This window comes from Microcebus murinus, chromosome 1 (assembly GCF_040939455.1).
Source record: "Microcebus murinus isolate Inina chromosome 1, M.murinus_Inina_mat1.0, whole genome shotgun sequence".
Lineage (NCBI taxonomy): Eukaryota > Metazoa > Chordata > Mammalia > Primates > Cheirogaleidae > Microcebus > Microcebus murinus.
The window spans coordinates 56344820-56368584 of record NC_134104.1 but is presented as its reverse complement, the minus strand read 5'-3'; the positions used below and the strand labels follow the sequence as shown (position 1 = coordinate 56368584).

Below are 23765 nucleotides of genomic sequence, written 5' to 3'. Positions count from 1 at the left end.
TGCTATTGAAATATTTTAGAATACTCTTTACCATATTCAACTTGTGTTTTTATATTAGTAACAAGCTCAGAGTTTTCTTGTTTGGGGGGAAAAAAGCATGGATTTTGCTGTGCTGACTGATTAATTCATTAACATTTTAATTCTTATTGCCTATTAGGCAAGGTTATTTTGGTGGGCACATTTACTTTGTGTTATACCTCTAATTTATGTCTCATTGCCTTATTGAAAGTGAGTGGTATGTTCTCTGGCGCCCTGAAGAGCTGAGGCAACATCCCACAGGCAGATATGCCGGTATATTCAAATGTTTAACTTATTGGTAGAGTGTGTTAGGTGTCCCTAAGACTAACTTTCAAACTTGGTGATCTAGTAGGAAGATTCACAGGACTCAGCATATAATTGTATTCATGGCTATAGAAAAAGGATACGAGGCAAAATTGGCAAAGGGAAAAGGCACTCAAGGTGAAGTCTGGAGGAAACCAGGCATAGCATCTGCGTCCTATTCCAGAGGGGTTGCACAGGATGCCCTTAATTCTGGCAGCAATGAGTTCTAACAACACACGTGAAATGTTGTGTACCAGGAAATCTCATCTGAGCCTACAAGTCCAGGGTTTTTATCTAGGGCTGATCATATAGATGCCTAGTGCCTTCGTGACTGACTACAGTCACTGAAATTCTAGATTATCAGCAGGAAAGCAGGTGTTCAGTATAAACCACATTGTTTGTACAAACAGTTTAGATACAGTGAGCCAATCATCATTTAGCGAAAGTTTTCTGTCACTGTGGGGAACTGTTTATCAGTCAAGTTCTCAGATGCTGGCCCAGGGCCAAACTTGTAAACAAGCCTTTCTAAGGATAGTAGTCACAGGCCTGCTATGATCACTTTTCTGTACATAGACTAAAAGGTAAAAATATATATATATTTAAAAATGAGAATTTTCTCATCTGCGTTTGTGAGATTGTATACTTGTATGCTCTAAACATCAATGACTTCTCTGGACATTTTTAGGAAAAGTGAGACAGACCTGCTCTAGTCATTTTGGTAGAACATGGCAAAACTAGAATTCTTTATGTTGAAGAAGGTTTTAGTTACAGCTTCTGCCTCAACTGCCTGCAATGAAACGTGGGGCCTCTAGAGAGCAGTGCAATGAACATTAGTGATGGAACTGGCATAAACTATAGATCTTAGGGTGACTAGATGAGCCCTTGGGGTATTTAGCTGGAGCTAAGTGCAGCAAGGTCCTTGAACATTCTCTCCAACCTCCTTACCCATCCTTCTCAATGGGCTGGACAATCTGTTATAAAAGATGTTTTGTGGTTGCTTTCTAGAAAGGAATAATGATGGGTATAGAGGTATTGCATGGTTACCTGATAGGATCTCCTAGGTGGCGGGCACATGAGTGGTTGAGCCCAGAATGCAATGCTAGATGGTCTTCATGCTGCGATGTACCCCTTTCCTGCCTAAACTAATATAAGAAACAGCCTAGACTTTCACTCTCCTCTCCAGGTATCTGTTATTTGCCAAGATGGCTGATTTTACCATGATAGCATGATCTCACAAACTCACATTATGAACCCACAAGCACTATAAGGAAAATAAAAAGAAAATAATTCTAGAAGTAATCGGAGTGAATGGACCTGGTGGACAAAGAGTTTAAAATAAAAATAGTAAATATCCTCAGAGAGATAAGGGACTATATAGCAAATGTGAAATAGGAAGCTTATAAGAAGTACAAATGGAACATATTGGATATGAAATATATTATTGTTCAAGTAAAGATCTCAATGGATGGGTCTAATAGTTGGATAGTAGAATGAATTCAGCCAAAGAACAAAACAGTGAGCTGGATGATTAGGTTGGAGAATATTCCAAGAAAAAATTAGGCAGTGATAAAAAAGTTAAGAGCTGTGGGAGTGAAAAGAAAGAAATTTTAATATCAGTGTTATAGGAAGGAATCACTTGAAATGGAAGGAGGGAAATATTTGAAAAAATAATTACTGAGAAATTTCCAGAATTGAAGAAACTTTGGTTTGGAAAGGCTCATACAACAGACTAGATAATAAAAACCCACCACCTAAACATAGTACACTAACATTTAGGAGGACCAAAGTCAAAAAAACATACTAAAATTTTCCAGAGGACAAAGGCAGATCACCTACAAAGCATCAAGAGTCAAATTTTCTGAATAGTAGCACTGGATGCAAGAAAATAATAAAGTAGGATTATTAAAATATTGAAGAAAATGCCAACTTAGAATTTTAGATATTAATTAAAGGAATATATTAATAAAACAAAGAGTCACAAGCATATAAGACTGTACTAAATTTGACACATAAAGATCCTTTTTTAAGTGCATTTGTGGAGGAAGTACTCCAGTAATAGGAGAGATAAATCCAGAAATAAACAATGAGATATGAGAAGTGGGGTAAATAAAAAATTTGGTAAAGTTCACTGTTGACTTAAATAGGCAATGACACAAAAAAAGCACATTCCTATTCTTACAATCCAGATCTAAAACTTCAGTTTACTCTAGACCAATGCTACTCCAAGTGCCAGTCCATGAATAGTTGCCCATTTGGATATGCTAAGGAGCTTGTGTGGAAATGTAAACCAACATGTGCGTCTTTTGCTGAGAAAGTCTTGCCACAAAAAAAGTCAGCTGGATTAAACTGTTAAACTGTATGCATTGTGACACATTTTACTTACACTGTGGCACAAAACTCTTTCTTTCTTTTTTTTTTTTTTTAATTTTTTTTTTAAGACTAGTCAAGTGCAGTAGTGAGGAGGGGGTCAAAACTCTTTCTTTTTGTTCACAAACTATACCAGTTTGTGGACCAGTGCCAGTTCAGGGACCACATTTTGAGTAGCACTGCTGTAGATGCTATCTTGGGTGGATGTAGGGTGGAGAAGCATAAGGCCATAGGGGCATAAGCATGTGATAAGGCATATGTCTTAGTTTTATGATGGAGAGAAGATTTAGATATTGATAAACTTTAAAGCTTTATAAGAAAAAGTAAGTAGAGAGATGAATCTTATTAAGTTCAGCTATCCACTATAAGGATAAAGATAAGATGTAGATCTTTTAAAATAGAATAAGAAAATTGAATTCATCTAATGAGAGTAATAGAAAAGGATAAGTGAATAAATAAAAAGTATGGCAAATTGGACAACTGGAAATGAGATGGCTGAAATAACACCTACTATAACAGCAACATAGCAAGTGTAAAGAGTTTAATCAATAAAATAACATCTCTCATAACAGTAAAAAAACAAAACAAAAACAAGACAATAAAAATCCAAGATTCAAATCTATTAGATAATTTTATATGCTGTGTTTTATTTAAAATAAAAATATGTAGTCTTTTAACTTCCTCTTCTAAAATTTTATTGGAAGCAGAAAAATGGGGTGAGTCCTGGCCAGGAGGCAGCTGAGGGAATTAATATTGAGGGTTATGTTTGAGACATGAGAACCCCAGGAGTGGGACAGGACTTTGCCAAAGAGCAACATGTAGACATGTCAGTTCACTGAGCAAAAGCTGCTAAACCTTTAGGGGGACATTACCAATCAGGGATGTCTGCAAACAGATCCCCGCTTTAAAGCCTGAGGCTACAGCCTGGATGTCTGCAAACTGACTGGGCTTGTAATCTGAAGGCAGAGAGAATGATCAAAGGATGTCAGCCCAGCAGATAAGAGCAGATTTCTATTCTAAGCCTGAGGCAATGTTACTATCTCTCTCCTGAGTTCATGTCTCAGTAAATGAGGAACTAGATAAAATAGAAAGAAGTACATGGTCTCTTTGTTCCCATTTAGATTATATGTTTTACTGATGACTCATGATTTTATCTTTAACTTGTGTATACTTTGCTAGTTTATTGTTACTTTGGGAGATCTTGAAACTTAAACTCACGATATGTACATGTAAATCAGTGACTGATAACAATTGCTTGCTGAAAGAGTAAATGCGGGACTCTACTTGTGGCCTCCTGGCTCATGGGAATGCTGGAGGACCCCTGATTTCCCCATAACTTTAATCTATATGTTGTCTCTGTCTCTTTTATTTCCAGTCTCTTGTGACGTTCTTGTCTGGGACTGAATTTGTTGGGGGAGTTGTGAGCTCCTGGCAGATTAATCTTTAGAATATAAAGAACTTTAGTATGTCACAAAAAAGTATAGTTAGCCTGTATTATTGGGGTTCTTCAGAGAAACAGAAGCGATGGATTTATATAGATATATAGAAAGATTTATTATGAGGGATTGGCTCATGTGATTATGGAGGCTGTGAAGTTCCATTACCTGCCACTGGTAACCTGGTGCTGTGGAGAGTTGGTGTAGTTCTGGTCCAAATTCAAAGGGCTGAGAACCAGGAATACTGATGTCCAAAAGCAGGAGAAGATGGATGTCTCAGCTCAAGCAGAGAGAAGAATTCTCCTCAGCCTTTTTGTTCTATGTGGGCCTTCAGTGGATTGGATGATGTCTACCCATGTTGGTGAGGGTGATATTTTCTACTTAGTCTATCAATTAAATGCTAACCTCTTCCAGAAACATGCTCATAGACACACCCAGAAATAATGTTTTCCCAGCTATCTAGTCAATCCTTAGCCCAGTAAGGTTCACACATAAAATTAACCATCACCTAACTTGAAAGAGAAAAGTTTAGGCAAAATGTATGAATAATCAATTCACTGAGGGGAAAATTCAATTATGTAGAACCAAAAGGATTTATGGCATAATTATATAATGGCTTATGAATTATGTATGTTTTATGACTCTTCCAACATAGATGACCCATCAAGAGGATATCCAGACATATGCAGTAATAACCAAATTTGGTCATCTTTGATATCTAGACTTGTGATATGTGAGCCTCCATCTACACTCTTACCTGGGCTCCACAAATATTAGGGGTGAGATGATAAACAAGGAAGAATAATAAAATAAAATCACAGCAGTCTTTCTACATATCATGGAAGGCTAGACAAATGCAGGAGTTGCTAAGTGGTGTATTTATTTTCTATTGTGGCTGTGCCACAGACTTAGAGGGTTATAACTGCACAGGTTTATTGTCTTAGAGTTCTGGAGGTCAGAAGTCCAAAATGGCTTTTACTAGGCTAAACACAAGGTGTCAACAGTCCCTGTTCCTTCTGAAAGACCCAGGGGATAATCTGCTTCACCTTTTTGAGCTTTTAGAGGTTGCCTGCATTCCTTGGTCCATGGTGCCTTCCTTACTCAATTTTCAAAGCCACCTGTGTAGCATCTCCCATATCTCCTTGCCTCCCCTCTGGCTGCCCACTTTCTCTAATAAGGACCCTTGTGACTATATTGGATCCATCTGGATAATCCAGGATAATCTGCCCATTTTAAGCTCCTTAATTTAATCACACCTGCAAAATCCTTTTTGTCAGTAAGGCAACAGTAAGGCAACATATTCACAGGTCCTAGGGATTAGGATGTGGACATCTTTGGGGGGCACGTTATTCTGTCTACCACATGTGGGGAGCGGAGTAGGAATGGGAAGGCAGGCAGAGATTGCAGTCCTTGAAGGAATGTTCTCACTTTTAGCTTTATATCATTTTGCACTGTTTACGTTGTTTTTGTCAAGCAGATATATTGAGTTATTTAATATTTGTACTTGAATAGTGGGAATTCCTTTTGGAAGAAGAATAACAGTGAAATAAAATTCTATAAATGTTTTTCTTGCTGATTTTACTGAGTTCTATATAGACTCTAGTAATCAGCCCCTTATCAGAGGTATATGCAAATATTTTCTCTGATTCTGTAGGTTGCCTATTTGTTCTAGTGATAATTTCTTTGGTTGTGCAGAAGCTTTTTAATTTGCTCATTTATTTACTTTTGTGGATGCTGTGATTGCTTTGGGGTCTTCTTCATAAATTATTTGCCTGGGCTGATGTCTATAAGAGTTTTCCAATGTTTTCTTCTAGTATTCTTATGGTTTCATGCCTTAGGTTTAAGTCTATTATCCATCGTGAATTGATTTTTGTGAGAGGAGCTGTTTCAGTCTTCTACATGCAGTTATCCAATTTTGCCAGCACCATTTATTGAATAAGGATTCTTTTCCCCAACAATGTTGATTCTGCTGCTCCATGAGCATGGTATGGTTTTTCATCTGTTTATGTCCATTGAAAAGTGGGAAAAGGACATGAACAGAAACTTTTCAAAAGAAGATAAATGGCCAAAAAATTATGAAAAAATGCTCAACATCTCTAATCTTCAGAGAAATGCAAATCAAAACCACAGTGAAATATCACTTAATTCCAGTGAGAATGGCTTTTATCAAAAAGTCCCAAAACACCAAATGTTGGTGTGGATGTGGAGAGATAGGAACACTCACATATTGCTAGTGGGACTGTAAACTAGTAAACCTCTATGGAAAGTAATATGGAGATACCTTAAAGAACTAAAAGTAGAGCTACCATTTGATCCAGTAATCCCATTACTGAGCATCTACCCTAAGGAAAAAAAGACATGCTATAAAAAAGACATCTGCACTCAGATGTTTGTAGCAGCACAATTCACAATTGCAAAGATGTGGAAACAACCCAAGTGCCCATCAATACATGAGCAGATTAATAAAATGTGGTATACATTTATCATGGAGTACTACTCAGCCACAGAATACAATGGTGAACTAATACCTCTTGTATTATCCTGGGTGGAGCTGGAGCCTATTCTCCTAAGTGAAGTGTCACAAGAATGGAAAAACAAGCACCACATATACGTACCATCAAATTGGTACTAACTGATCAACACGTATGTACACATATGGAAGTAACATTCATAGAGTGTCAGGCAGGTGGGGGTGGGTGGGTGTATTCACACTTAATGGGTGAGGTGCACACTGTCTGGGGGATGGGCACGTGTAGCTTTGACTCAGGCAGTGCAAAGGCAATATATGTAACCTAAACATTCGTACCCCCGTAATATTATGAAATAAAAAAAGAAAGCCTATAAATAAGGCAAAAAATGCTCAGGAAGTTATTTCAGCATGTCACTTCCCCAAAACTAGTTCTAATCTGTGTATTCAGTATTATTCATTAAGACTATCAACCTGGTGTCAAGGATTCAAGTTGTTACTGGCTTTCAAATGGGCCCAAGATAAGTATTAAGTTAAATACCTGGTGGTATATTCCTAGGAAAGCTTAACTTTTATAGTAGTCCTACTAGTTTATGTCCCTCTTTTCCTGACCTTCTCACATGGACAAACCACATTTAAGCAGTCATAAGGCACTAATGACTGCTTAAATATCTTAATATATTAAATATCTTATTAAATATTAAATATCTTAAATATCTTATTTATTGAATACATGTACAATGGACAAAGACAAAAGTAGCTTACCCTTCACATTGCTGCCTGCATCCTTCTCCCAAAAGTACCTTCCAAGACATTCTCATGGTCAGAGTGCCTTTGCTTTGGATGGATGTGCCTGGTGATAGATATTATGATAGTGATTTGCTTTTGAAGACTGAGGCATGGCTGCTTGTAGTCCCTCTGCCATTAGTTCTGGGGTTCTCATTTTGAAGAATTGGGGTTTGTAGATCAACTTGTGGTGTTAGCTATCCCTGATTCATTTTCCCCAAGATTGCTACCTCTACAGCAGGAGCTCAGACATAATTGGTTTATTTACTCTTGGGACAAATTTGTTAGAAGCGGACTACCACTTCTTATAAGTTTAATTGTTTTATCGTGTTTAGCTAAGTAAAATATAGAAACACTAAATCAAAAAAAAGATCTTATCTGCTTCTTTTTCTTGATACAAAACATTCAACATCTAAACATTTTCAGTCTCATAACTCTCACTTCTCCTTTTCCCTAGGTGAGATAATCATAACAGCATTCTTCAGAAAATTCCCCTAGACACATTTTGAAATCATATTAAACTTCTCCACAATTATTGGTAGTATATTAAATAAGTTAAAAAAAATTAAAACATACAAGAAAGAAAGATTACTAGAAGGAAAATAGTCACAAAAATGTAACTTATATGTTATTGCAGCATAAATTGTTTTAAGAAAAAATATCTTAATTTAGGACTTTAAGACTTTTAAAATTATTAAATTTCATGTATGGAATATCTGAGGCTATATGTGTTTCAGTAACAATAAATGCTACAAGTGACCAAAATAAACAAAGATTTTCTTAAAACAGATTGAAGAAAGTTGTGATAAAATGGAGCAGCCTCCATACACAAGGGTTCTTCAGCTTCTGGTATCTGTCCCACAAGTTACATGACACAGTGATTTATTTTTAAAAACTATGGTTTTGAATTTGTAAATTTATCCTTTTTTTAAAAAATTCTAATCAAGTACAGTGGAGACTATATGAAATGATCAAGTTCAGGAAACATTTTAAGATAGAAACTAAAAAGATTTGCTGATGGGCAATTCATGAGTGGATTAACAAAATGTGGTATATATATACCATGGAATACTACTCAGCTTTAAGAAACAATGGTGATATAGCACCTCATATATTCCTGGATAGAGCTGGAACCCATTCTACTAAGTGAAGTCAAGAATGGAAAAACAAGCACCACATGTACTCACCAGCAAATTGGTATTAACAGATCAACCACTAAGTGGACATATAGGAGTAACATTTATCAGGTGTCGGGAGGGTAGGAGGGGGGAGAAGGGGATGGGTATATACAACCACAATGAGTAAGATGTGCAACGTTTGGGGGATGGACACGCTTGAAACTCTTACTTGAGGGGGAGGGAGGCATGGGGAATATATGTAACCTTAACACTTGTACCCCTATAATACACTAAAATAAAAAAAAAAAGATTTGCTGATGGGTAGTGAGAGATGAAGAAAAGTAAAGAATGAAGGGATGGGACTTCTATATTAGGTGATGGCAGACTAAGAAATTTTGACCAGCCCTCCCACTGAAGACAAGTAGAAAATATAGACATAATAATAATCTACTGGAGGGCAACAGAGACCTGACAAGGTAATGAAGAATTACCTGGCCAACATTCAGAAAAAGAAAGAAATACAGATCGATGAACCTGGCACTTGGAACTATTAATACTTTTCTGCTGGGGATGTTTGCTGATTTTTCTAGAAGAGGTGGTTGAAGGGTGAGCAATGCTTTTGATAGCCTCTTAGGATGGGGAAGAGTGGGTGGGGTGGGTTGGAGTGGACAATAAAATCACTCTTCACATAGCGTCTTATCTGTTTGTGTTGCTATAACAGAATTCCACAGACTGGGCAATTTATAAAGAAGAAAAATTTATTTCTTATAGTTCCAGAAGCTAGGAAGTCCAAGATCAAGGGACTAGCATCTGATGAGGGCTTTCTTGCTGTGTCATAGCATGGTGGAAGTCATCACTCATAGCCAGTGAGTAAGAGTGTGCAGGTCAGCTCAGGTCTCTCTTCCTCTTCTTATAAAGTCACCAGTCCCATCGTGGGGGGCCCACCCTGATGACCTTATCTAATGTCAATTACCTCCCAAATGCCCCACTTCCAATCAAAGTATGAATTTTGGGGTTAAGTTTCCAACATATGAAATATGGGAGACATATTCAAACCATAGCACATAGACTGCAACCTACCTTTGGGTCCCCTGATTGCACAGAAAATCATAGTCCTTAATTGGATTAAGGTGGTGGTGGTGGGGTTGCTGTGGCTCACGCCTGTAATCCTAGCACTTTGGGAAGCTGAGGCGGAAGATCCCTCAAAGTCAGGAGTTCGAGACCAGCCTGAGCAAAAGCGAGACTCCATTTCTACTAAAAATAGAAATAAGTTAGCTGGACAACTAAAAACCTATATATAGAAAAAATTAGCTGAGCATGGTGGCACATGTCTGTAGTCCCAGCTACTCAGGAGGCTGAAGCAGAAGGATTGCTTGAGCCCAGGAGTTTAAGGTTGCTGTGAGCTAGGCTGACTCCACGGCATTCTAGCCAGGGCAACAGAGCAAGACTCTGTATCAAAACAAAAAAAACTGGATTAAGGTGATGCCAGATTGGCAATGTTCACAAACTCTTGCAGAAGTAAATGAAAATACTCTCTGAAGAAAGACAAATCATTCAGGGCCCCAAATTATTTCTAAATTTTCTACAATTTGAAAAACAAAACATAATATCTGGCACGCGAGAGACCAAACTTGACAGAAAGAACCAATAGAGATCTACCCACAGCTATGCCAAATATTAGAATCCTCAGACAGCAACTTTAACATGTTCTTTTTGTGTTCCAGGAGACAAAAGACAAAAAGTTTTGGTGGAGAACTGGAAATTATAAAAATGCCAGAAGATTTGAGAAAAGAATCAAATAGACATTCTAGAACAGAAAAAAATACAGTAACCAAAAATTAAGAGGGAGAACTGAAATTTGATCCTAGGAAGTTCAACTTTAGGAGCCATATAACATACTTTCAAAACTAGAAAAAAAAATTGCGACATTCTTAACCTCCAAATTTAACTAATTAGAGTAGTCAACTTAGACTGTTTTTCAGTTATTCACTGAAAGCATTACATCATATTATAAAAGAAAGATAGCATGGTCAAATATGTAATTTGGGGACAAAATTTTTAAGCCACAGATATAATAAACCCATAGTGATTCAAAAGAACATTTGTCATTCCCCTGAGAAAGGCCCAGTTACATTTAAGTGAAATTGAAGGCAAATTTCAGCTTCTATGATTGACGTGATTTTTATGTTTCATAATACTAGAAAGTTATAAAGAACTTTGTAATTTATTTATTTATTTATTTATTTTTTTTTTTGGGACAGAGTCTCACTTTGTTGTCCAGGCTAGAGTGAGTGCCGTGGCGTCAGCCTAGCTCACAGCAACCTCAAACTCCTGGGCTCAAGCGATCCTCCTGCCTCAGCCTCCCGAGTAGCTGGGACTACAGGCATGTGCCACCATGCCCGGCTAATTTTTTATATATATATCAGTTGGCCAATTAATTTCTTTCTATTTATAGTAGAGACGGGGTCTCGCTCTTGCTCAGGCTGGTTTTGAACTCCTGACCTTGAGCAATCCGCCCGCCTCGGCCTCCCAAGAGCTAGGATTACAGGCGTGAGCCACAGCGCCTGGCCTATAATTTATTAATGCAACAAATTAATGTTTGAAACATTTAAGGTAATTCCATTTGGCTCAGTCTGGAATATTTATTTTTAAAATTTTCTGTCCTTCTTGACTTCAGTAATTAGGATATTTTAGAGATCAGATGTTACTTGTCTCTCTTGAGAATGATTTGTCTTGATGTTTGTTTTTAGCTAAGATAGGTGACTGGGCTTTTCAATTTTTTCAATTTATTTCTCTATTTTTCTGGACTTCAAAGTTGCCACTCTTAGGTGAAAATAGCATAACTTCCTCAAGTGGCAAACTTCTTAATGCAGAGCTCCTTCAAAGTTATATTTTTGACAAAACTTCCCATTAATTTGGGTTCTTAGGAATAAAAGACAATTGGCTGAGTGGAATATCACTGCATTTAAGATCAGAATTAAAGTGGATTATTTCCCAACATGTATCTGCATGGCAGACACTGTGAGGCACCATTGAATCCCCTTTAATGAATGACTTTGTTGTTCCAGTGTGGACAGTGTCAGAGGTCAGCCCCTTCATGGATCCCCTCACCCAAGGTCCCTGTCATATCTGTGGCTATATCCAATGACTGACAGATGCAGAAGTATAAAGACCTGGCCATTTCAGGCCAACAGAGGACAAATCTATAGGACACATTAAGCTCCAGAGCTCCCCATTGGGGTTAGCTGAGTCTGGTGTGGGCCAACCTCACGTTTGACTTCTCTCCCTACCCATGCCAGTTTTTGTCTCTTCATTTCCCCCAAGTGATGATCTGAGGTTGCTCCTTAACAATCATACTTCACATTAACTCCATCCTCGAGTTTGCTTCACAGGATACCCAATCTTTTTCAAATTTTCCTGGAATGAATCAGAGACTCTATCTTCCTTTCATCTACCCATCTATCCATCCATCTATCCATTTCTTTATAGTACTGCTCTTATTAAACCATCCTGGCAACTTAAAAGCTTCATTACTATTTTCTTCAATAACATTTCTTCAGGTTATAACATCTATACTATCCATCACGAAGTCATTTGTTATGTTTGATTACTTTCCAAAAGATGTAAACTAAATGTGAATGTTTAGGCATGTTAGCATACTTTATGATTAAAATCTTGAAGTGCAGCTGTTATTGAATTTGCTAAGTCATTTTCTGAAAACATTAGCATTGGTTTCACCAAATGATCTCCAGGGGGCAGCAGAGAGTAATCTTAATGCAAATAGATGATCTGAGACAAAGCACAGGGTTTGTTTATTTAAACAAAAATAGACTGACTATGAAGTTGTAAGAATAGCCAACTGGAAGAAAGAGTGGATGAACAGGTTGAATAGATTCAGGAATTACTGATCAATACATTTAATGATTGTGCATGGAGGAAGATAGAGGATATCAGGTGAGTCTTGAGAACTTGGGTCAATGAAGATCACGGAGAGGTGAACTGGAAAATAGAAAATGGGATATGGCCAGGAGAGCATTGGTTTTATACAATCGTACATTGAATTATAGTGCCTTTGTGGTAATTCACTGGATTCAAATCTCTAATCATTGTGCCATGGGCACAGGCAGGATGTAAAATAGAGTGGAATATTGAGGAATTTGAGTTTCTTAAAATTCTTCACACAAGTAGGCATTGTTTCGCCTCTGTGAAATTGGTACACTGGGTACACTTGGGTAGCAGTAGGACAGAGTAGATTGAGGCAGTTGGGACTAAGTGTTTAGCTAGTATATTTGTGTGAGTGAGTGAGAATGTGTGTGTGCATGCATGTGTATGGAAGGGTAAGTCAGGCCAGATGTCTAAGCCAGAGAGCTCACCAAAAATAAAAATGACAAGGCAAGTAGATATTGGCTCATTTTTGCAAGAATACACATCCAGAAAATTCAGGTGTGATAGGAGGGGCAGGCAGGTCCTGGAGTTCTAGGGAGTCAAGACTCAAATCTAGAAGGCAAATGAGCAGCCAATGGTATGGGGGAACCAGGGGTCCAGGGGACAAGGGGTAGGAATAAAAGACCATGGAGTCTGTGCAGTAAGTATTCAAGAGCCATGCAAAGCTTCTACGTGTTGGGGAGGAATCCCCAGGGCAAGACTGCAACACCTCCATCTTAAATGGTTTCAGATGTGGCTAAGTCTGAATCTGACTTTGGAGACAAATAAATATACCTGATTGAAAGACGTTTACTCCAATAGCATATATAGGCAGATGAATAAAGTTTTGATTTATCAAAATCAGTAAATCAAGTAAACGAACCATGCAAGTGTGGGGGCATTATGGCTTCAAGTTGCTCTAACTTACTAAAGCTTAGACATCTTTTTGTTTTGGATACCACAACATTAGTCATCATGACATCGTTCTGTTTGTTTCTTGTATGCCCTGATTCTTAACTGGTATTGTTGGAGGAGAATTGAAAGACTGGTGGAGTAAAAGGTTTGAGTTTCTACTTTGAGTGACACCTTTCCTGCTCTTTGCCTTCCGAGTCGCTGTGCCCAAGAATACACAGTCACGGAGAATCTGGGGCCTTTAGTTTCTTTAGAGAGGGGCATTTACAAGACATGGATACCTTTATCTTATGTTACTGACTTTCCTGGGATTGCTTTGGTGGATGATTATACCAACAAACTCTTGGTCCTTTTATTGTTTTAAATACTCCTCTCCCTAAGAAGTAAAGAAGGGTGGGAGTTGAGAGGTTGGAGGAGGGCAATTTGGTGGTGGAGGGGAAAAGGGAGTGGGGAGAGAAACTCTCATCCTGCCAAATCTATTTTGTGAATTCTATGGGTTTTGATACCACTCACTTGGCCCTTAAAACTGCTGATTGCAGATTGTGGTCTGACCTCAGGTGAGCTATTGGGAGTATGTATATGAAAAGTTGTTGCCTGAAATTTCAAACCGGAGAAGTTGAGTGGAATGAACACAGGGCTAGCAGACATGAAATGTTTTGCCCAGCTGTGCCACCACAGTCACCTTGAAAACGTAAGCAGGCCAGTTAGCCCTTGTGTGCTTTAGTTTGGGTGTGACACTGAGCAGGTATTAAAATAAATGATCACTAAGAATTTTTGATGACATGAGAAAAAGCTCATGCCAGTATAATATTAAGCAGAATAACAGGCTATAGACTTCATTAAGAAACTTGCCCAGAATCATTGGACTAGGAATTGCACAGCAGAGACTTAACCCTATGTCTATCTGTTACTAAAACTGACCACTATGTACTTGAACCTCTATGTGATAGCAAACCAGAATGTCATATTGTATTTTAAGTGACATTTCCTCACTGATTTTTCTGACAGCTTATTAAATATTAGATAGAAGAGATGTTTTTGCTACAGTTCACCCATTATCTTGCTCATACCCCCAAGTATCCCATGCTTTCCAAGACCTGATTACACTGTCTTAAGTGTAATGGAGTCACTGGAAGGAAAGCTTGAGAAGGGGAAGGGAGAAATATGCTTAATATTGGCAAAAGGGAAGATGGAACTGCTAACTTAGAAAAAAAATGTGTGTTGTTTAATCTTTTTCCTGTTCAGAATGTTTTCTTCCCTTTCTTGGAGAGTTTTGCCTTGAGGTAGAAAATTCTTAGCACATGGAGCAATTTCCACCCCCTTCAAACATAATCTAAATGTGTATTAAGTAGCAAACTTAAGGCAGAGTTTTTTGAGAAAGTCTAAATTCCTGATTTGTGGCATTTTAAAGATGGGTGTTTATTTGTTTTTTGGTTAAAATGATCTCCTTAATTCTTCCAAGGTGCAAGTGAATGGCAATTGTGATGAAGATAATTAAGCCCCCACCCTTTCCAAGGTAGATGTCCATGTTCTAATTCCTGGAACCTATGAATGTATGACCTCATCTGGCAAAAGGGACTTTGAAGATGTGATTAAGGATCTTGAGATGGGGAGATTATCCTGGATTATTTGGGTGGACCCAATATAATCACAAGGGTCTTTATAAAAGGGGGGTAGGGTCACAATAAGAGAAGGAGATGTGCCAATGGAGCAGACGTCAGAATAACAGAATAATGGGGCCACAAGCCAAGAAATGCAGGCTTCCTCTAGCAGCTGGAAGGAGCAAGGAGCAAATTCTCCCCAGGAATCTCCAGAAGGAATGCAGACTGGCCAAGACCTTGATTTTAGCCCCGTAAGATCCATTTTAGACTTCTGATTTCCAGAACTGTAAGATACTAAATTTATGTTGTTTTAATCCACTAAGTTTGTGGTAATTTGTTGCAGTAGCAATGGGAAATGAATGCACTTACAACAAACACTTACAGAGTTTATGTTGACTCCCATTATAGACAGTGATTTCACACAAGAATTTTCAATGGAAAATATTTTCTTCCAGACTTGAACACTAAAGCTACATACCTCTTCAACCGGGCAAAAGCTACTAAAAGTTATAGTGATTAGGAAATTTATGGGAATGGGCCAAACCCAGGTAAATACTCTGTTTTCCTTTTTAATATAAGTTTAGACCAATTCGTTTATCTTGGACACATTCGATGCCTTACTGTAAAGTTTATCTGTGCACAGCAGAAGTGAGAAGAGGACCAATGAGCTGAGAGATAACCCGATCAATCTGCTTCCTCCGTCTTTGCTTCAGTGCTTTGTACAGGAAATCCATTGCTGTGTCAAGTTCCAGAGAAGAGTTTCTTCTCTTCCAACTTACTAATCAGGCTAAACCACATAGAGTTGAAGGAAGGGGGTAGGAGGAAGGGAGTGCCCCACTGCTGATGGCCTGAAAGGATCCCGGACAGAGAAGTTGACCAGAGAGGGTCTCACCATGCTCGTGGTACCTTCAGTGTCTGTGTGGAGCATAAGTACCAAGTGAAAGGCAGAAAAAAGAAAACAGAAATGCTCTGCCCTTGGAGAACTGCTGACTTAGGACTACTACTGATTTTGACCATCTTCTTAGTGGCTGGTAAGTTTGAATTCTCTTTGAGAGAACAGCGAGAAACCTGGTCTCAGCTCTTCCTGAGCTTTCTTTGCCTCTTTGCTGGGACCTTGCAAGTCAATTGCAATCATAGATTTAGTCCCAGATTTATTTTACTTTATCGTGCTTGTTTTCCTCTTAGTCTCGTTTATTTTACTTTGTATCCTACTGTAACATATGCATTTCTATAAGTTGCCTCACTGCCCACTTCCTTAATGTCCCCCCCCCTTTTCTGAACAAGGCAGGATAAAGTAAATACATACTAGTAGTGATCAAAACTGCCTGGGTTCTCTTTGTCTTTGTCTCCCTTAAAAAATTTAAATAATAATCCTAAATCATTTACGTCCACATTGCTAATGGTATAAATTAGGAAAGTTTCTTTCTTTCTATCACTTTCTATGACTGGGTGCTTTTGAAATATAATAGGCTTAGAGTTAATAGTGGTGCCTCTGTGATGTATGTCTGTATTTATCTTTAAGATGTGTGGGCTGTAAGAGACATTATGGTTTAGAGAACACACTCCTCAATGACTAGGTTCCTGCAGAAGTTATAGAGAACTTGGTCTGCCGTGGGGGTGTCCTGGTTTCACCAGAGAGGGTTGGCAGGAGTTGATGTGGGAGGGAGTTTTCAGGTTTCATTTTTAGTAGATGGAGCAGTTGCAAAGGAGCAGTGTAGCTGCTTTTACATTTTATAATTGAAAGAGGAAAAAGCATTTTTTCCTCATTTCTGAATGATTTAAAAATGTTACTTTTCTTCCAGGAAAAATTTTGTTTTCCATATGTTAATCTTACTCGTGAGCACATGCAAAATAACTGTGATCTGTTACTGTACCTTGCTATTGAAAATTTGCACGTATTATTTTCCCTTTGATCTGTACAATAACCCAGTGAGGTACACACGGAAGACACTTCTCCATTTTATAAAGGTAGAAACTGAGGTTTAGAGAGTTGAAATGATTTGTTCAAGGTTAGATACTGGCAGAATCAAACTCACTAACAATGTATGTCAATAAGTGTCACTAAACATTTAAGTTAGCAGTTTTCCTCAATAATTAATCATTATGAATTTCACTAAAGAGAATCACTATTTATAACACCACTGGAAAAAAATTAAGCCAATACTTAGTTATAAACTTAATAGACTATTACTTAAAAAAATCAAGTGATCTGAGTCTTTCAGTAGTTGAGATCTTGCAGATAGGAAAAGAACTACTTATGTCAAATTGAACTATTACTTTTGGGAAAAGGAAAAAAAAGATTAACACATAATTAGTAACTTTGAATTTTTCAGGTTGAAAGGTTAAAATTTTAAAACTATTTGTGAACACAACTAGGAGTTACTACATATATCAAATCTCTGAAGTCTAGGCTTGTATCATTATCAAGTTATCAAAATGTTTAGGAACAAGTGATAAAAAAGCAAATTACTTTGTGTGTAGTGATATGGCATCACAACTTGATCATGAAACGGTTTAGAATAATGAGAAGCATACCACTTGGGGCAATGGCCTTCTGTCTTTATTACTAATACTGCTTTGTTAAATATTGCCAAACAGAAATAACTAATTTGTACAAGATAAATTCACAAAGGATCATGAGAGCTAATGATTTCAATGTAAAACATAGCATTAATTTGGTTTTCCTATTTACTTTTTTGTTTATTTATTTGTTTATAATTTCAAATGATGTGGTAGTTAGTAGTCAAAATTTATTAAGAAAATACCGGGGAAGAAAAATAAAAACAACCGAAATCGTCCACCTCAGAGCAAAGTTCCTAACCTTGTACCTGGTCCCCTTCCCTGGCACTCTCTGTACCCCATGCCTCTTCTTCCTCCTTTTAGCCCTATTGTCTTCTAGATTTTTTTCCTTCTGCACAGATTATATTTTTCTGTTCCAATTAAAATTATTCCACCTTTTACAAAAGTTACTGATTTTGCAATTACGAGTTACTAAAAAGAAACTTTTTTCCTTTGGGTTGATTTTATTTATTTATCATTATCTTCCACTAGAGGGCAGGCAGTAACAAGAAGAGAAGATAAAAATCAAGACAGGGCTACTTGGTAGCTTCAGCAGATTTGCAAAAGATAGAAAAAGAGATAAAAAGCAATTATAAAAGAGAAGGGATTTGTTCTCATTAATTTTAATGCTATTTTCCTTTTACAGTTTGTGATAGCTGCAAAATTACATATTATAATAATTTAGAGATGAGTTTTTCTCTAAACATTCATACTTAAGCAATTAATAAATTAGTCAAAAGTCCTCATTAAGACCACTGAGTGTGGGTGTAGGGTGTGCGTGTATGCGTGTGTAGGATAGTGCCTAGAAGTTTTTAGATATCTAAGTTAGGAAGACAAAGCTAAGATAAAACAATTGTTGAACATTAAAATCAGTAAATCTTGAAATTGTCCATGAACCTAGTAAAAATATAAAGGGAGAAATTATGAGGGGTTGGAGTTGTTGAACGCTTTCTGGGTTTTGAGCTGGGCCTCAAATGACAGGTTTGGATAGACGGGGAAACGCAGAGGAAGGAATTGGAAGGAAGGGATGTGTAGCATGAGCAAACACAAGGTGGATTCAGGGAGAGAAAGAGCTCTAGCTTGAAGGAACACACATTGTATGTTATATGATAGTAGGAAATAAGCCTGTATTTCAGGGATCCTTCATAGCTAACTAGAGAAACCTGGGTGTCGGGCAGTAGACAGTGAGGAGCCATCTGTTCTTTTGTGAACAGGAAAATAATATAACAAGGCAGTATTTTTGGAGAATAATGTGGTAGTGTTGTACCATTGGGTGGTAGTATCAATAAGGAACAGATGTGTTTTGGAACAGGAGCTTCTGTCCTGGATTCCCTTTTGAGAAAGTTCCATGGTGCCACTGAGAGATATTGGTGGCCGAGAAAGGAGTTTCTTTGGAAGAATGTTAAATTCAGTATAGGAAGGGAGGACACCTAGGGGGGAAATTCCTATAGATACTTGAAAACATCGCCCTCCGTATTGCATCTCCAGATTCAACCAACTGGAAAATACTCAGGAATAAAAATGGATGAGTATGTCTGTACTGAAGGTGTACAGACTTTCTTCTTGTTATTGTTTCCTAAGCAGTACAGTATAAAAACTACTTACATAGCATTTACATTGTATTAATATCAGGTATTGTAAGTAATCTGGGGATGATTTAAAGTAAACAAGAGAATGGGCATAGGTTATTTTATAGTCCATTTTATAAAGGGACTTGAGCAGCCTTGAACCTAGTGGCAGTCCCTGGCAGTCCTAGAGCCAGTCCTTCAAGGATACTGAGGAATGGATGTATAGCAAAATCTACAATTGGTGAGTCATCCGTGGAGTGGACAATCCCACAAAGAAAATAAACATATAAATAAAACTGATAAAATAAACACTAGAGATTTCGGATTTGAGACATAGTAGCTACAATTATTTCTTTCCTCTCTATCATAGACAGCAAGATCTGAGAAGAGATGGGAACGGAGACAATATAGGGTACAAATTGAGTGCTTTAAATAGGAGGAGAATATGCTTCTGAAATTGAAGAGTAAAATGAGAAGTTAAATATGGGGATACTAGTGGCTTGAGGATGGCAATAAGGTGATGGAACAAATGAGAGTGCTCACAGTAGATAAATTGCCTCCCAATAAGGTCATGAGTATTTCAGTTAATGGTGTTAGTTAATAAAATAACTCACTCATCATTTGGTATTATGTTATATCTGAAAAATTAATCTGTACATTGATTAAAACATAGTAACCATCAATATATTTTTGCCTCTTCTCCTTGGTTGTCACTGACACTCATTTGATAACTCCTGACCAGGATAAGGAAGCAGATCTGTGGTCATGAAATATTTTTTGGACTGTGTGATGCTAATAGCCCCTAAGCATCAAATCAATGACCATTACTTTTAAAATAATAATAACAATAATAATATCACAAATTCATATAATAGTCACAGCCACAATCAGGTCATATTTTTTTCCTGGAAGAAATGACATTGTCCATGCATTAACATTAAACAAACAATTTCAAAGTTTTCCTAGCTAGAATTTATATACCTTCTATGTCTGAAAATCTAGACCCCATTCTAAGAATAAAATCCTATTTGTGTTTGAGGAAAGCAGTATAGAAAAGTTCCAAGATTGAAGCAGGACTGGAAGTTTTTCCATTTCTAAAGAAATGATTTTCTTTAACAATCTCTGCTACTTTGAGTTATTTCTAATGTTTCAGTTTCTTTTAGGATCAGACTCTGAGATAGAGTTTTGTGTACAGAATTTTTGTGAGCAGAGGGAGAAGTCTACCTGCAACTTCAGCTAGCTGACATTCTCTTCTGATCCCACAGGGAGCTCTGGAGTTAGAATGGCCTTAGAGAGGCCCTGCATTGAATAAAATTGGCTGGCCCTTTATACTTCCATCTCAATCAGTCATTGGATGTGGGCTGCCCTGGAAGGGTCTGATTTTGGGCAAAGTAAGTGAAGTGATCCTGGGAGATGCGGAAAACTGAAAGCTGTCTGCCAACAGTGTTCCCAGTAGCAGGGACAAAGAGTCATTTCTTGCAGGCAATTCTGGGGAGCACGTGTTCATTTCAGTTACCATTTCCAATGCTCTTCATTCCTTCTTGAATTTCTGAATTTCTATCTGGTATTATTTCCTTTCAGCCTGAATAATTTCTTTTATCACTTCTAGTAGTATAGACTTCTGGTGAGAAATTCTCTTAGTTCTTAGTTCTAAAATTTTTGCCCAATTTGTTTTGTCTCTCTGTTCTTTAGACTGAATAATTTCTATTTGTATATATTGAAGGTCACTGACAATTTCCTCTTTTTTCTCCATTCTTTTGTTAAGCCCATCCTAATGAACATATTATTTCAGATACTGTAGTTTTCAATTTTAGGATTTCCATTTCTTTTACAGATAATTTTTCCCAAACCTATAAAGAACACATATTCCCTACTTTTTAGTTGTTTTTAATTTATTTATTTATGTATTTACTTTTTTGTAGAGATGGAGCCTCACTGTATTGCTCAGACTGATCTCAAACTCCTGCCTGGCTCAAGTGATCCTTCCACCTTGGCCTCCCAAAGTGGTAGGATTACAGGTAAGAGCCACCACACCCAGCCTCCATTTATTTTTTTAAAAGTTTCTTTTTCCCTGCTTGATTTTTCTGTGCTTTCATTCATTCATTGTGAGTACATATATTTGTTATATCACTAAGCATAGTTTAATATCTGCTTTAAAATTGATAATTCCAATATCTGGGCCAACTTATGTTTGGGCTCCCTTAATGTCTCCTTTTATGTTTTTCTCCTAAGAATGGGCCACATTACCTTTGTTCTTTGTAGGTTGAGTAATTTTATCTGGATTTTGAATGTTGCATGGATTCTGTTATACTGCTGTATTGATATATATGGAGGTATATACATATGTATAATATATATGTAGTATTTAACTTGGTTGAACTCAAACTGCAAACTCTGTCTCCTGGACAGCATCTTAAATCTAAGTTCTTTTATCTTTAGCTAGTCTGCTCTGAGTGTGACCTGCCATATGTGGTTTAGGGTCAACAGCCATATATAGGTAGAGTTTATATGCAGAATTTGGAACTTTTTTTCTCTGTCTTTATCACTTTTCAGAGACTAAGGTTGCCCTCAAATCTGTCCTCAGGGGATATTTTCTGTTCTTCAGAAAACTGTGGGTTTTTGATCAGAGTTTTAACTGCCTAATATGCCAACTACAGCCCTCCCTGAGATTAATATCAGTAAAAATGGGGACAAATGGAATCCTCCACCCCTCAACCCTGAGCTTTTCCTTCTTCTGAGGGTTGACACACTTCAGGAATCTTTCTGGTTCTTCACTCCCCAGTGGCCTCATGCAGTTGCTTTTAAATTTTGTCTACAATTTATATTTCTTATCTGTGGAAATTTATGGGGCTATAAAGAAGTGGAACTTTCTTTAAATCCATGTATTTTTAATATCATTGTGTTTTTACCAACTAATATTGACTTGGTGGTTATATTGTCTTGGATGCTGAGATTGAATGTATTATATTATTAAATGCCTTTTTGCTTTCTAAATTTCAGCCAACCATTAATTTTAGCATTTTTCTCAATAAAATCTCATTCTCCTTTCCCCTCAACTTCTAGATTCTAATACATCTCTGTGTTGGATCTAAAGATCTTTCATAAAATCCTAACCACCAGCTATGCCATCTTTAAGAAATTGCTTAACCTCATTTGACAATAATTTCCTCATTTGTGAAAGGAAGATGTATAGAGCTTTCAGAGACGAAGGAAACATTTATTTGGAAACTTTCAAACAAATACTTTAATTTTATACATGAGTTCATAAAGCCCAGATATGTTCAAGGAATTTCTAATAATATCACACAGCTCAGCTGAGCTGAGTTTGGGGCATCTCCCCAGTACCAAAAATAGAGGGGAAAGAGCTGTGGCAAGTGTGTGTGGGGAAATCTATGACTTTTAGATGTGATGCACTTGAAATGACAGCAGGCATTGAAGTGGAAAAACAACACAACTAAAGCTTTGAGGTTCTTGTTTAGGAAAACTAAGTCAAAGCTAAAATGAGGTTTGGTTATTTTGTCAGCCAATGTATAAGGGAGTGTTTGTCACGTGTCAGTCACTGTGCTTTCCCCTGTGGCTACTTGATCAAGACAGACATAGCTCCTACTCTCATGGGGCTTGGAACCTGGAAGATAGATATTAAATAGATTACTGCAAGTAACTAAAACATATAAAGTGTGTAAGGAGAAATATAGGGTGATGCAGAGATGTGTAGTTTGTAAATTTAATGTGTTTTAAGGGTCAAGTAAGGCTTCCCCAGGGGAGTGGTGTGCAAGATGGAGATGAACAGAAAGAGCTGGTTAAGAAGAGTTGAGAGAGGAATATTCCAGTTGGGTCACACAGGCTGAAACGAGGGACAAAGGGAGCTAAACTATGACTGGAGTGGTGAAAACAAGGATAAATCACCTGTGTAGGGGTCTAGTTGAAGTTCTGGGAGTGGGAGAGAAAGATGAGAGAAGGTGTAAAGAGAAAGAAGAGAAGATGGAACTTTGGGGGATACTGACTTTAAGGGGCCTGAGGAGGAAGGTAGCTTGCAGAGAAGATGGGGAGGAGGCAGCGAAGACAGAGAAGGAGACAGAGAGGGAAATGCATAGGTTTTGTGGGTAGGCAGGCTAAGGAGGCGGTTTTAGAAGGAGAGGGAAAATGGTTAATTTATCACAATCTGCCAGGGAACCCAGTAGTGCCAGCACCGAAGAGGAGCTAAAAGACTGACTATAAAAGAATTGATGACCTTCAAAATCGCAGTTTGAGTAGAAAAGCGTGGGAGCAGCAAGACTGCTAGTATTGAGGAGGGAGTGGGTGGGAAGGAAATTGAAGCTGTGGGCACAGGCCACTCATTGTAGAAGTTAGGCAGCAAAGACGGCAGTAGGGATCTTAGCTAGAAGGGGAAACTGCATCTAATAATTTCTTTTTTCTACCAGCATAGGGGAAACCTGGGTATGTTTGAAGGGTATTATCTGAGAAAATTCAGTGATTCGGTGTAAGTGGTTTTCCAATCTGTGTGTGTGTGTATGTAGTTTTAAGGTGTTTAGTAATTTCTTTTCTTTCTCCCTGCCATTTTGTTGCTTTACTGTGAAATGCTGCCTTTTCCCAAAGGTTTGTCCATTATATAATATGAGAATATCCTACGTAATCCATTTTGTGGTATTGATAATTTTTCAAAAAAGTCCAAATGGTAAGTATTGGTAGATTTTGAATAATGAAAT

The 23765-nt window shown here is 37.6% G+C and overlaps 1 protein-coding gene across 4 annotated transcripts in view; it reads left to right on the top strand.

Annotated features, from left to right (window-relative positions):
• The first annotated feature begins 14811 nt into the window (after positions 1–14811).
• Positions 14812–23765, top strand: part of LOC105883913 (cell surface glycoprotein CD200 receptor 1) — a 35690-nt gene continuing 26736 nt past the window's right edge. For 2 of the 4 annotated variants that reach the window (XM_076001404.1, XM_076001406.1), the window contains exons 1-2: positions 14812–15963; positions 20982–21077. In XM_076001404.1, the coding sequence (XP_075857519.1) occupies positions 15897–15963; positions 20982–21077 (163 nt within the window). In that variant the 5' untranslated portion in view covers positions 14812–15896. The remainder of the gene's footprint in view (positions 15964–20981; positions 21078–23765) is intronic. The other 2 variants (XM_076001397.1, XM_020287519.2) reach the window with 2 other exon arrangements.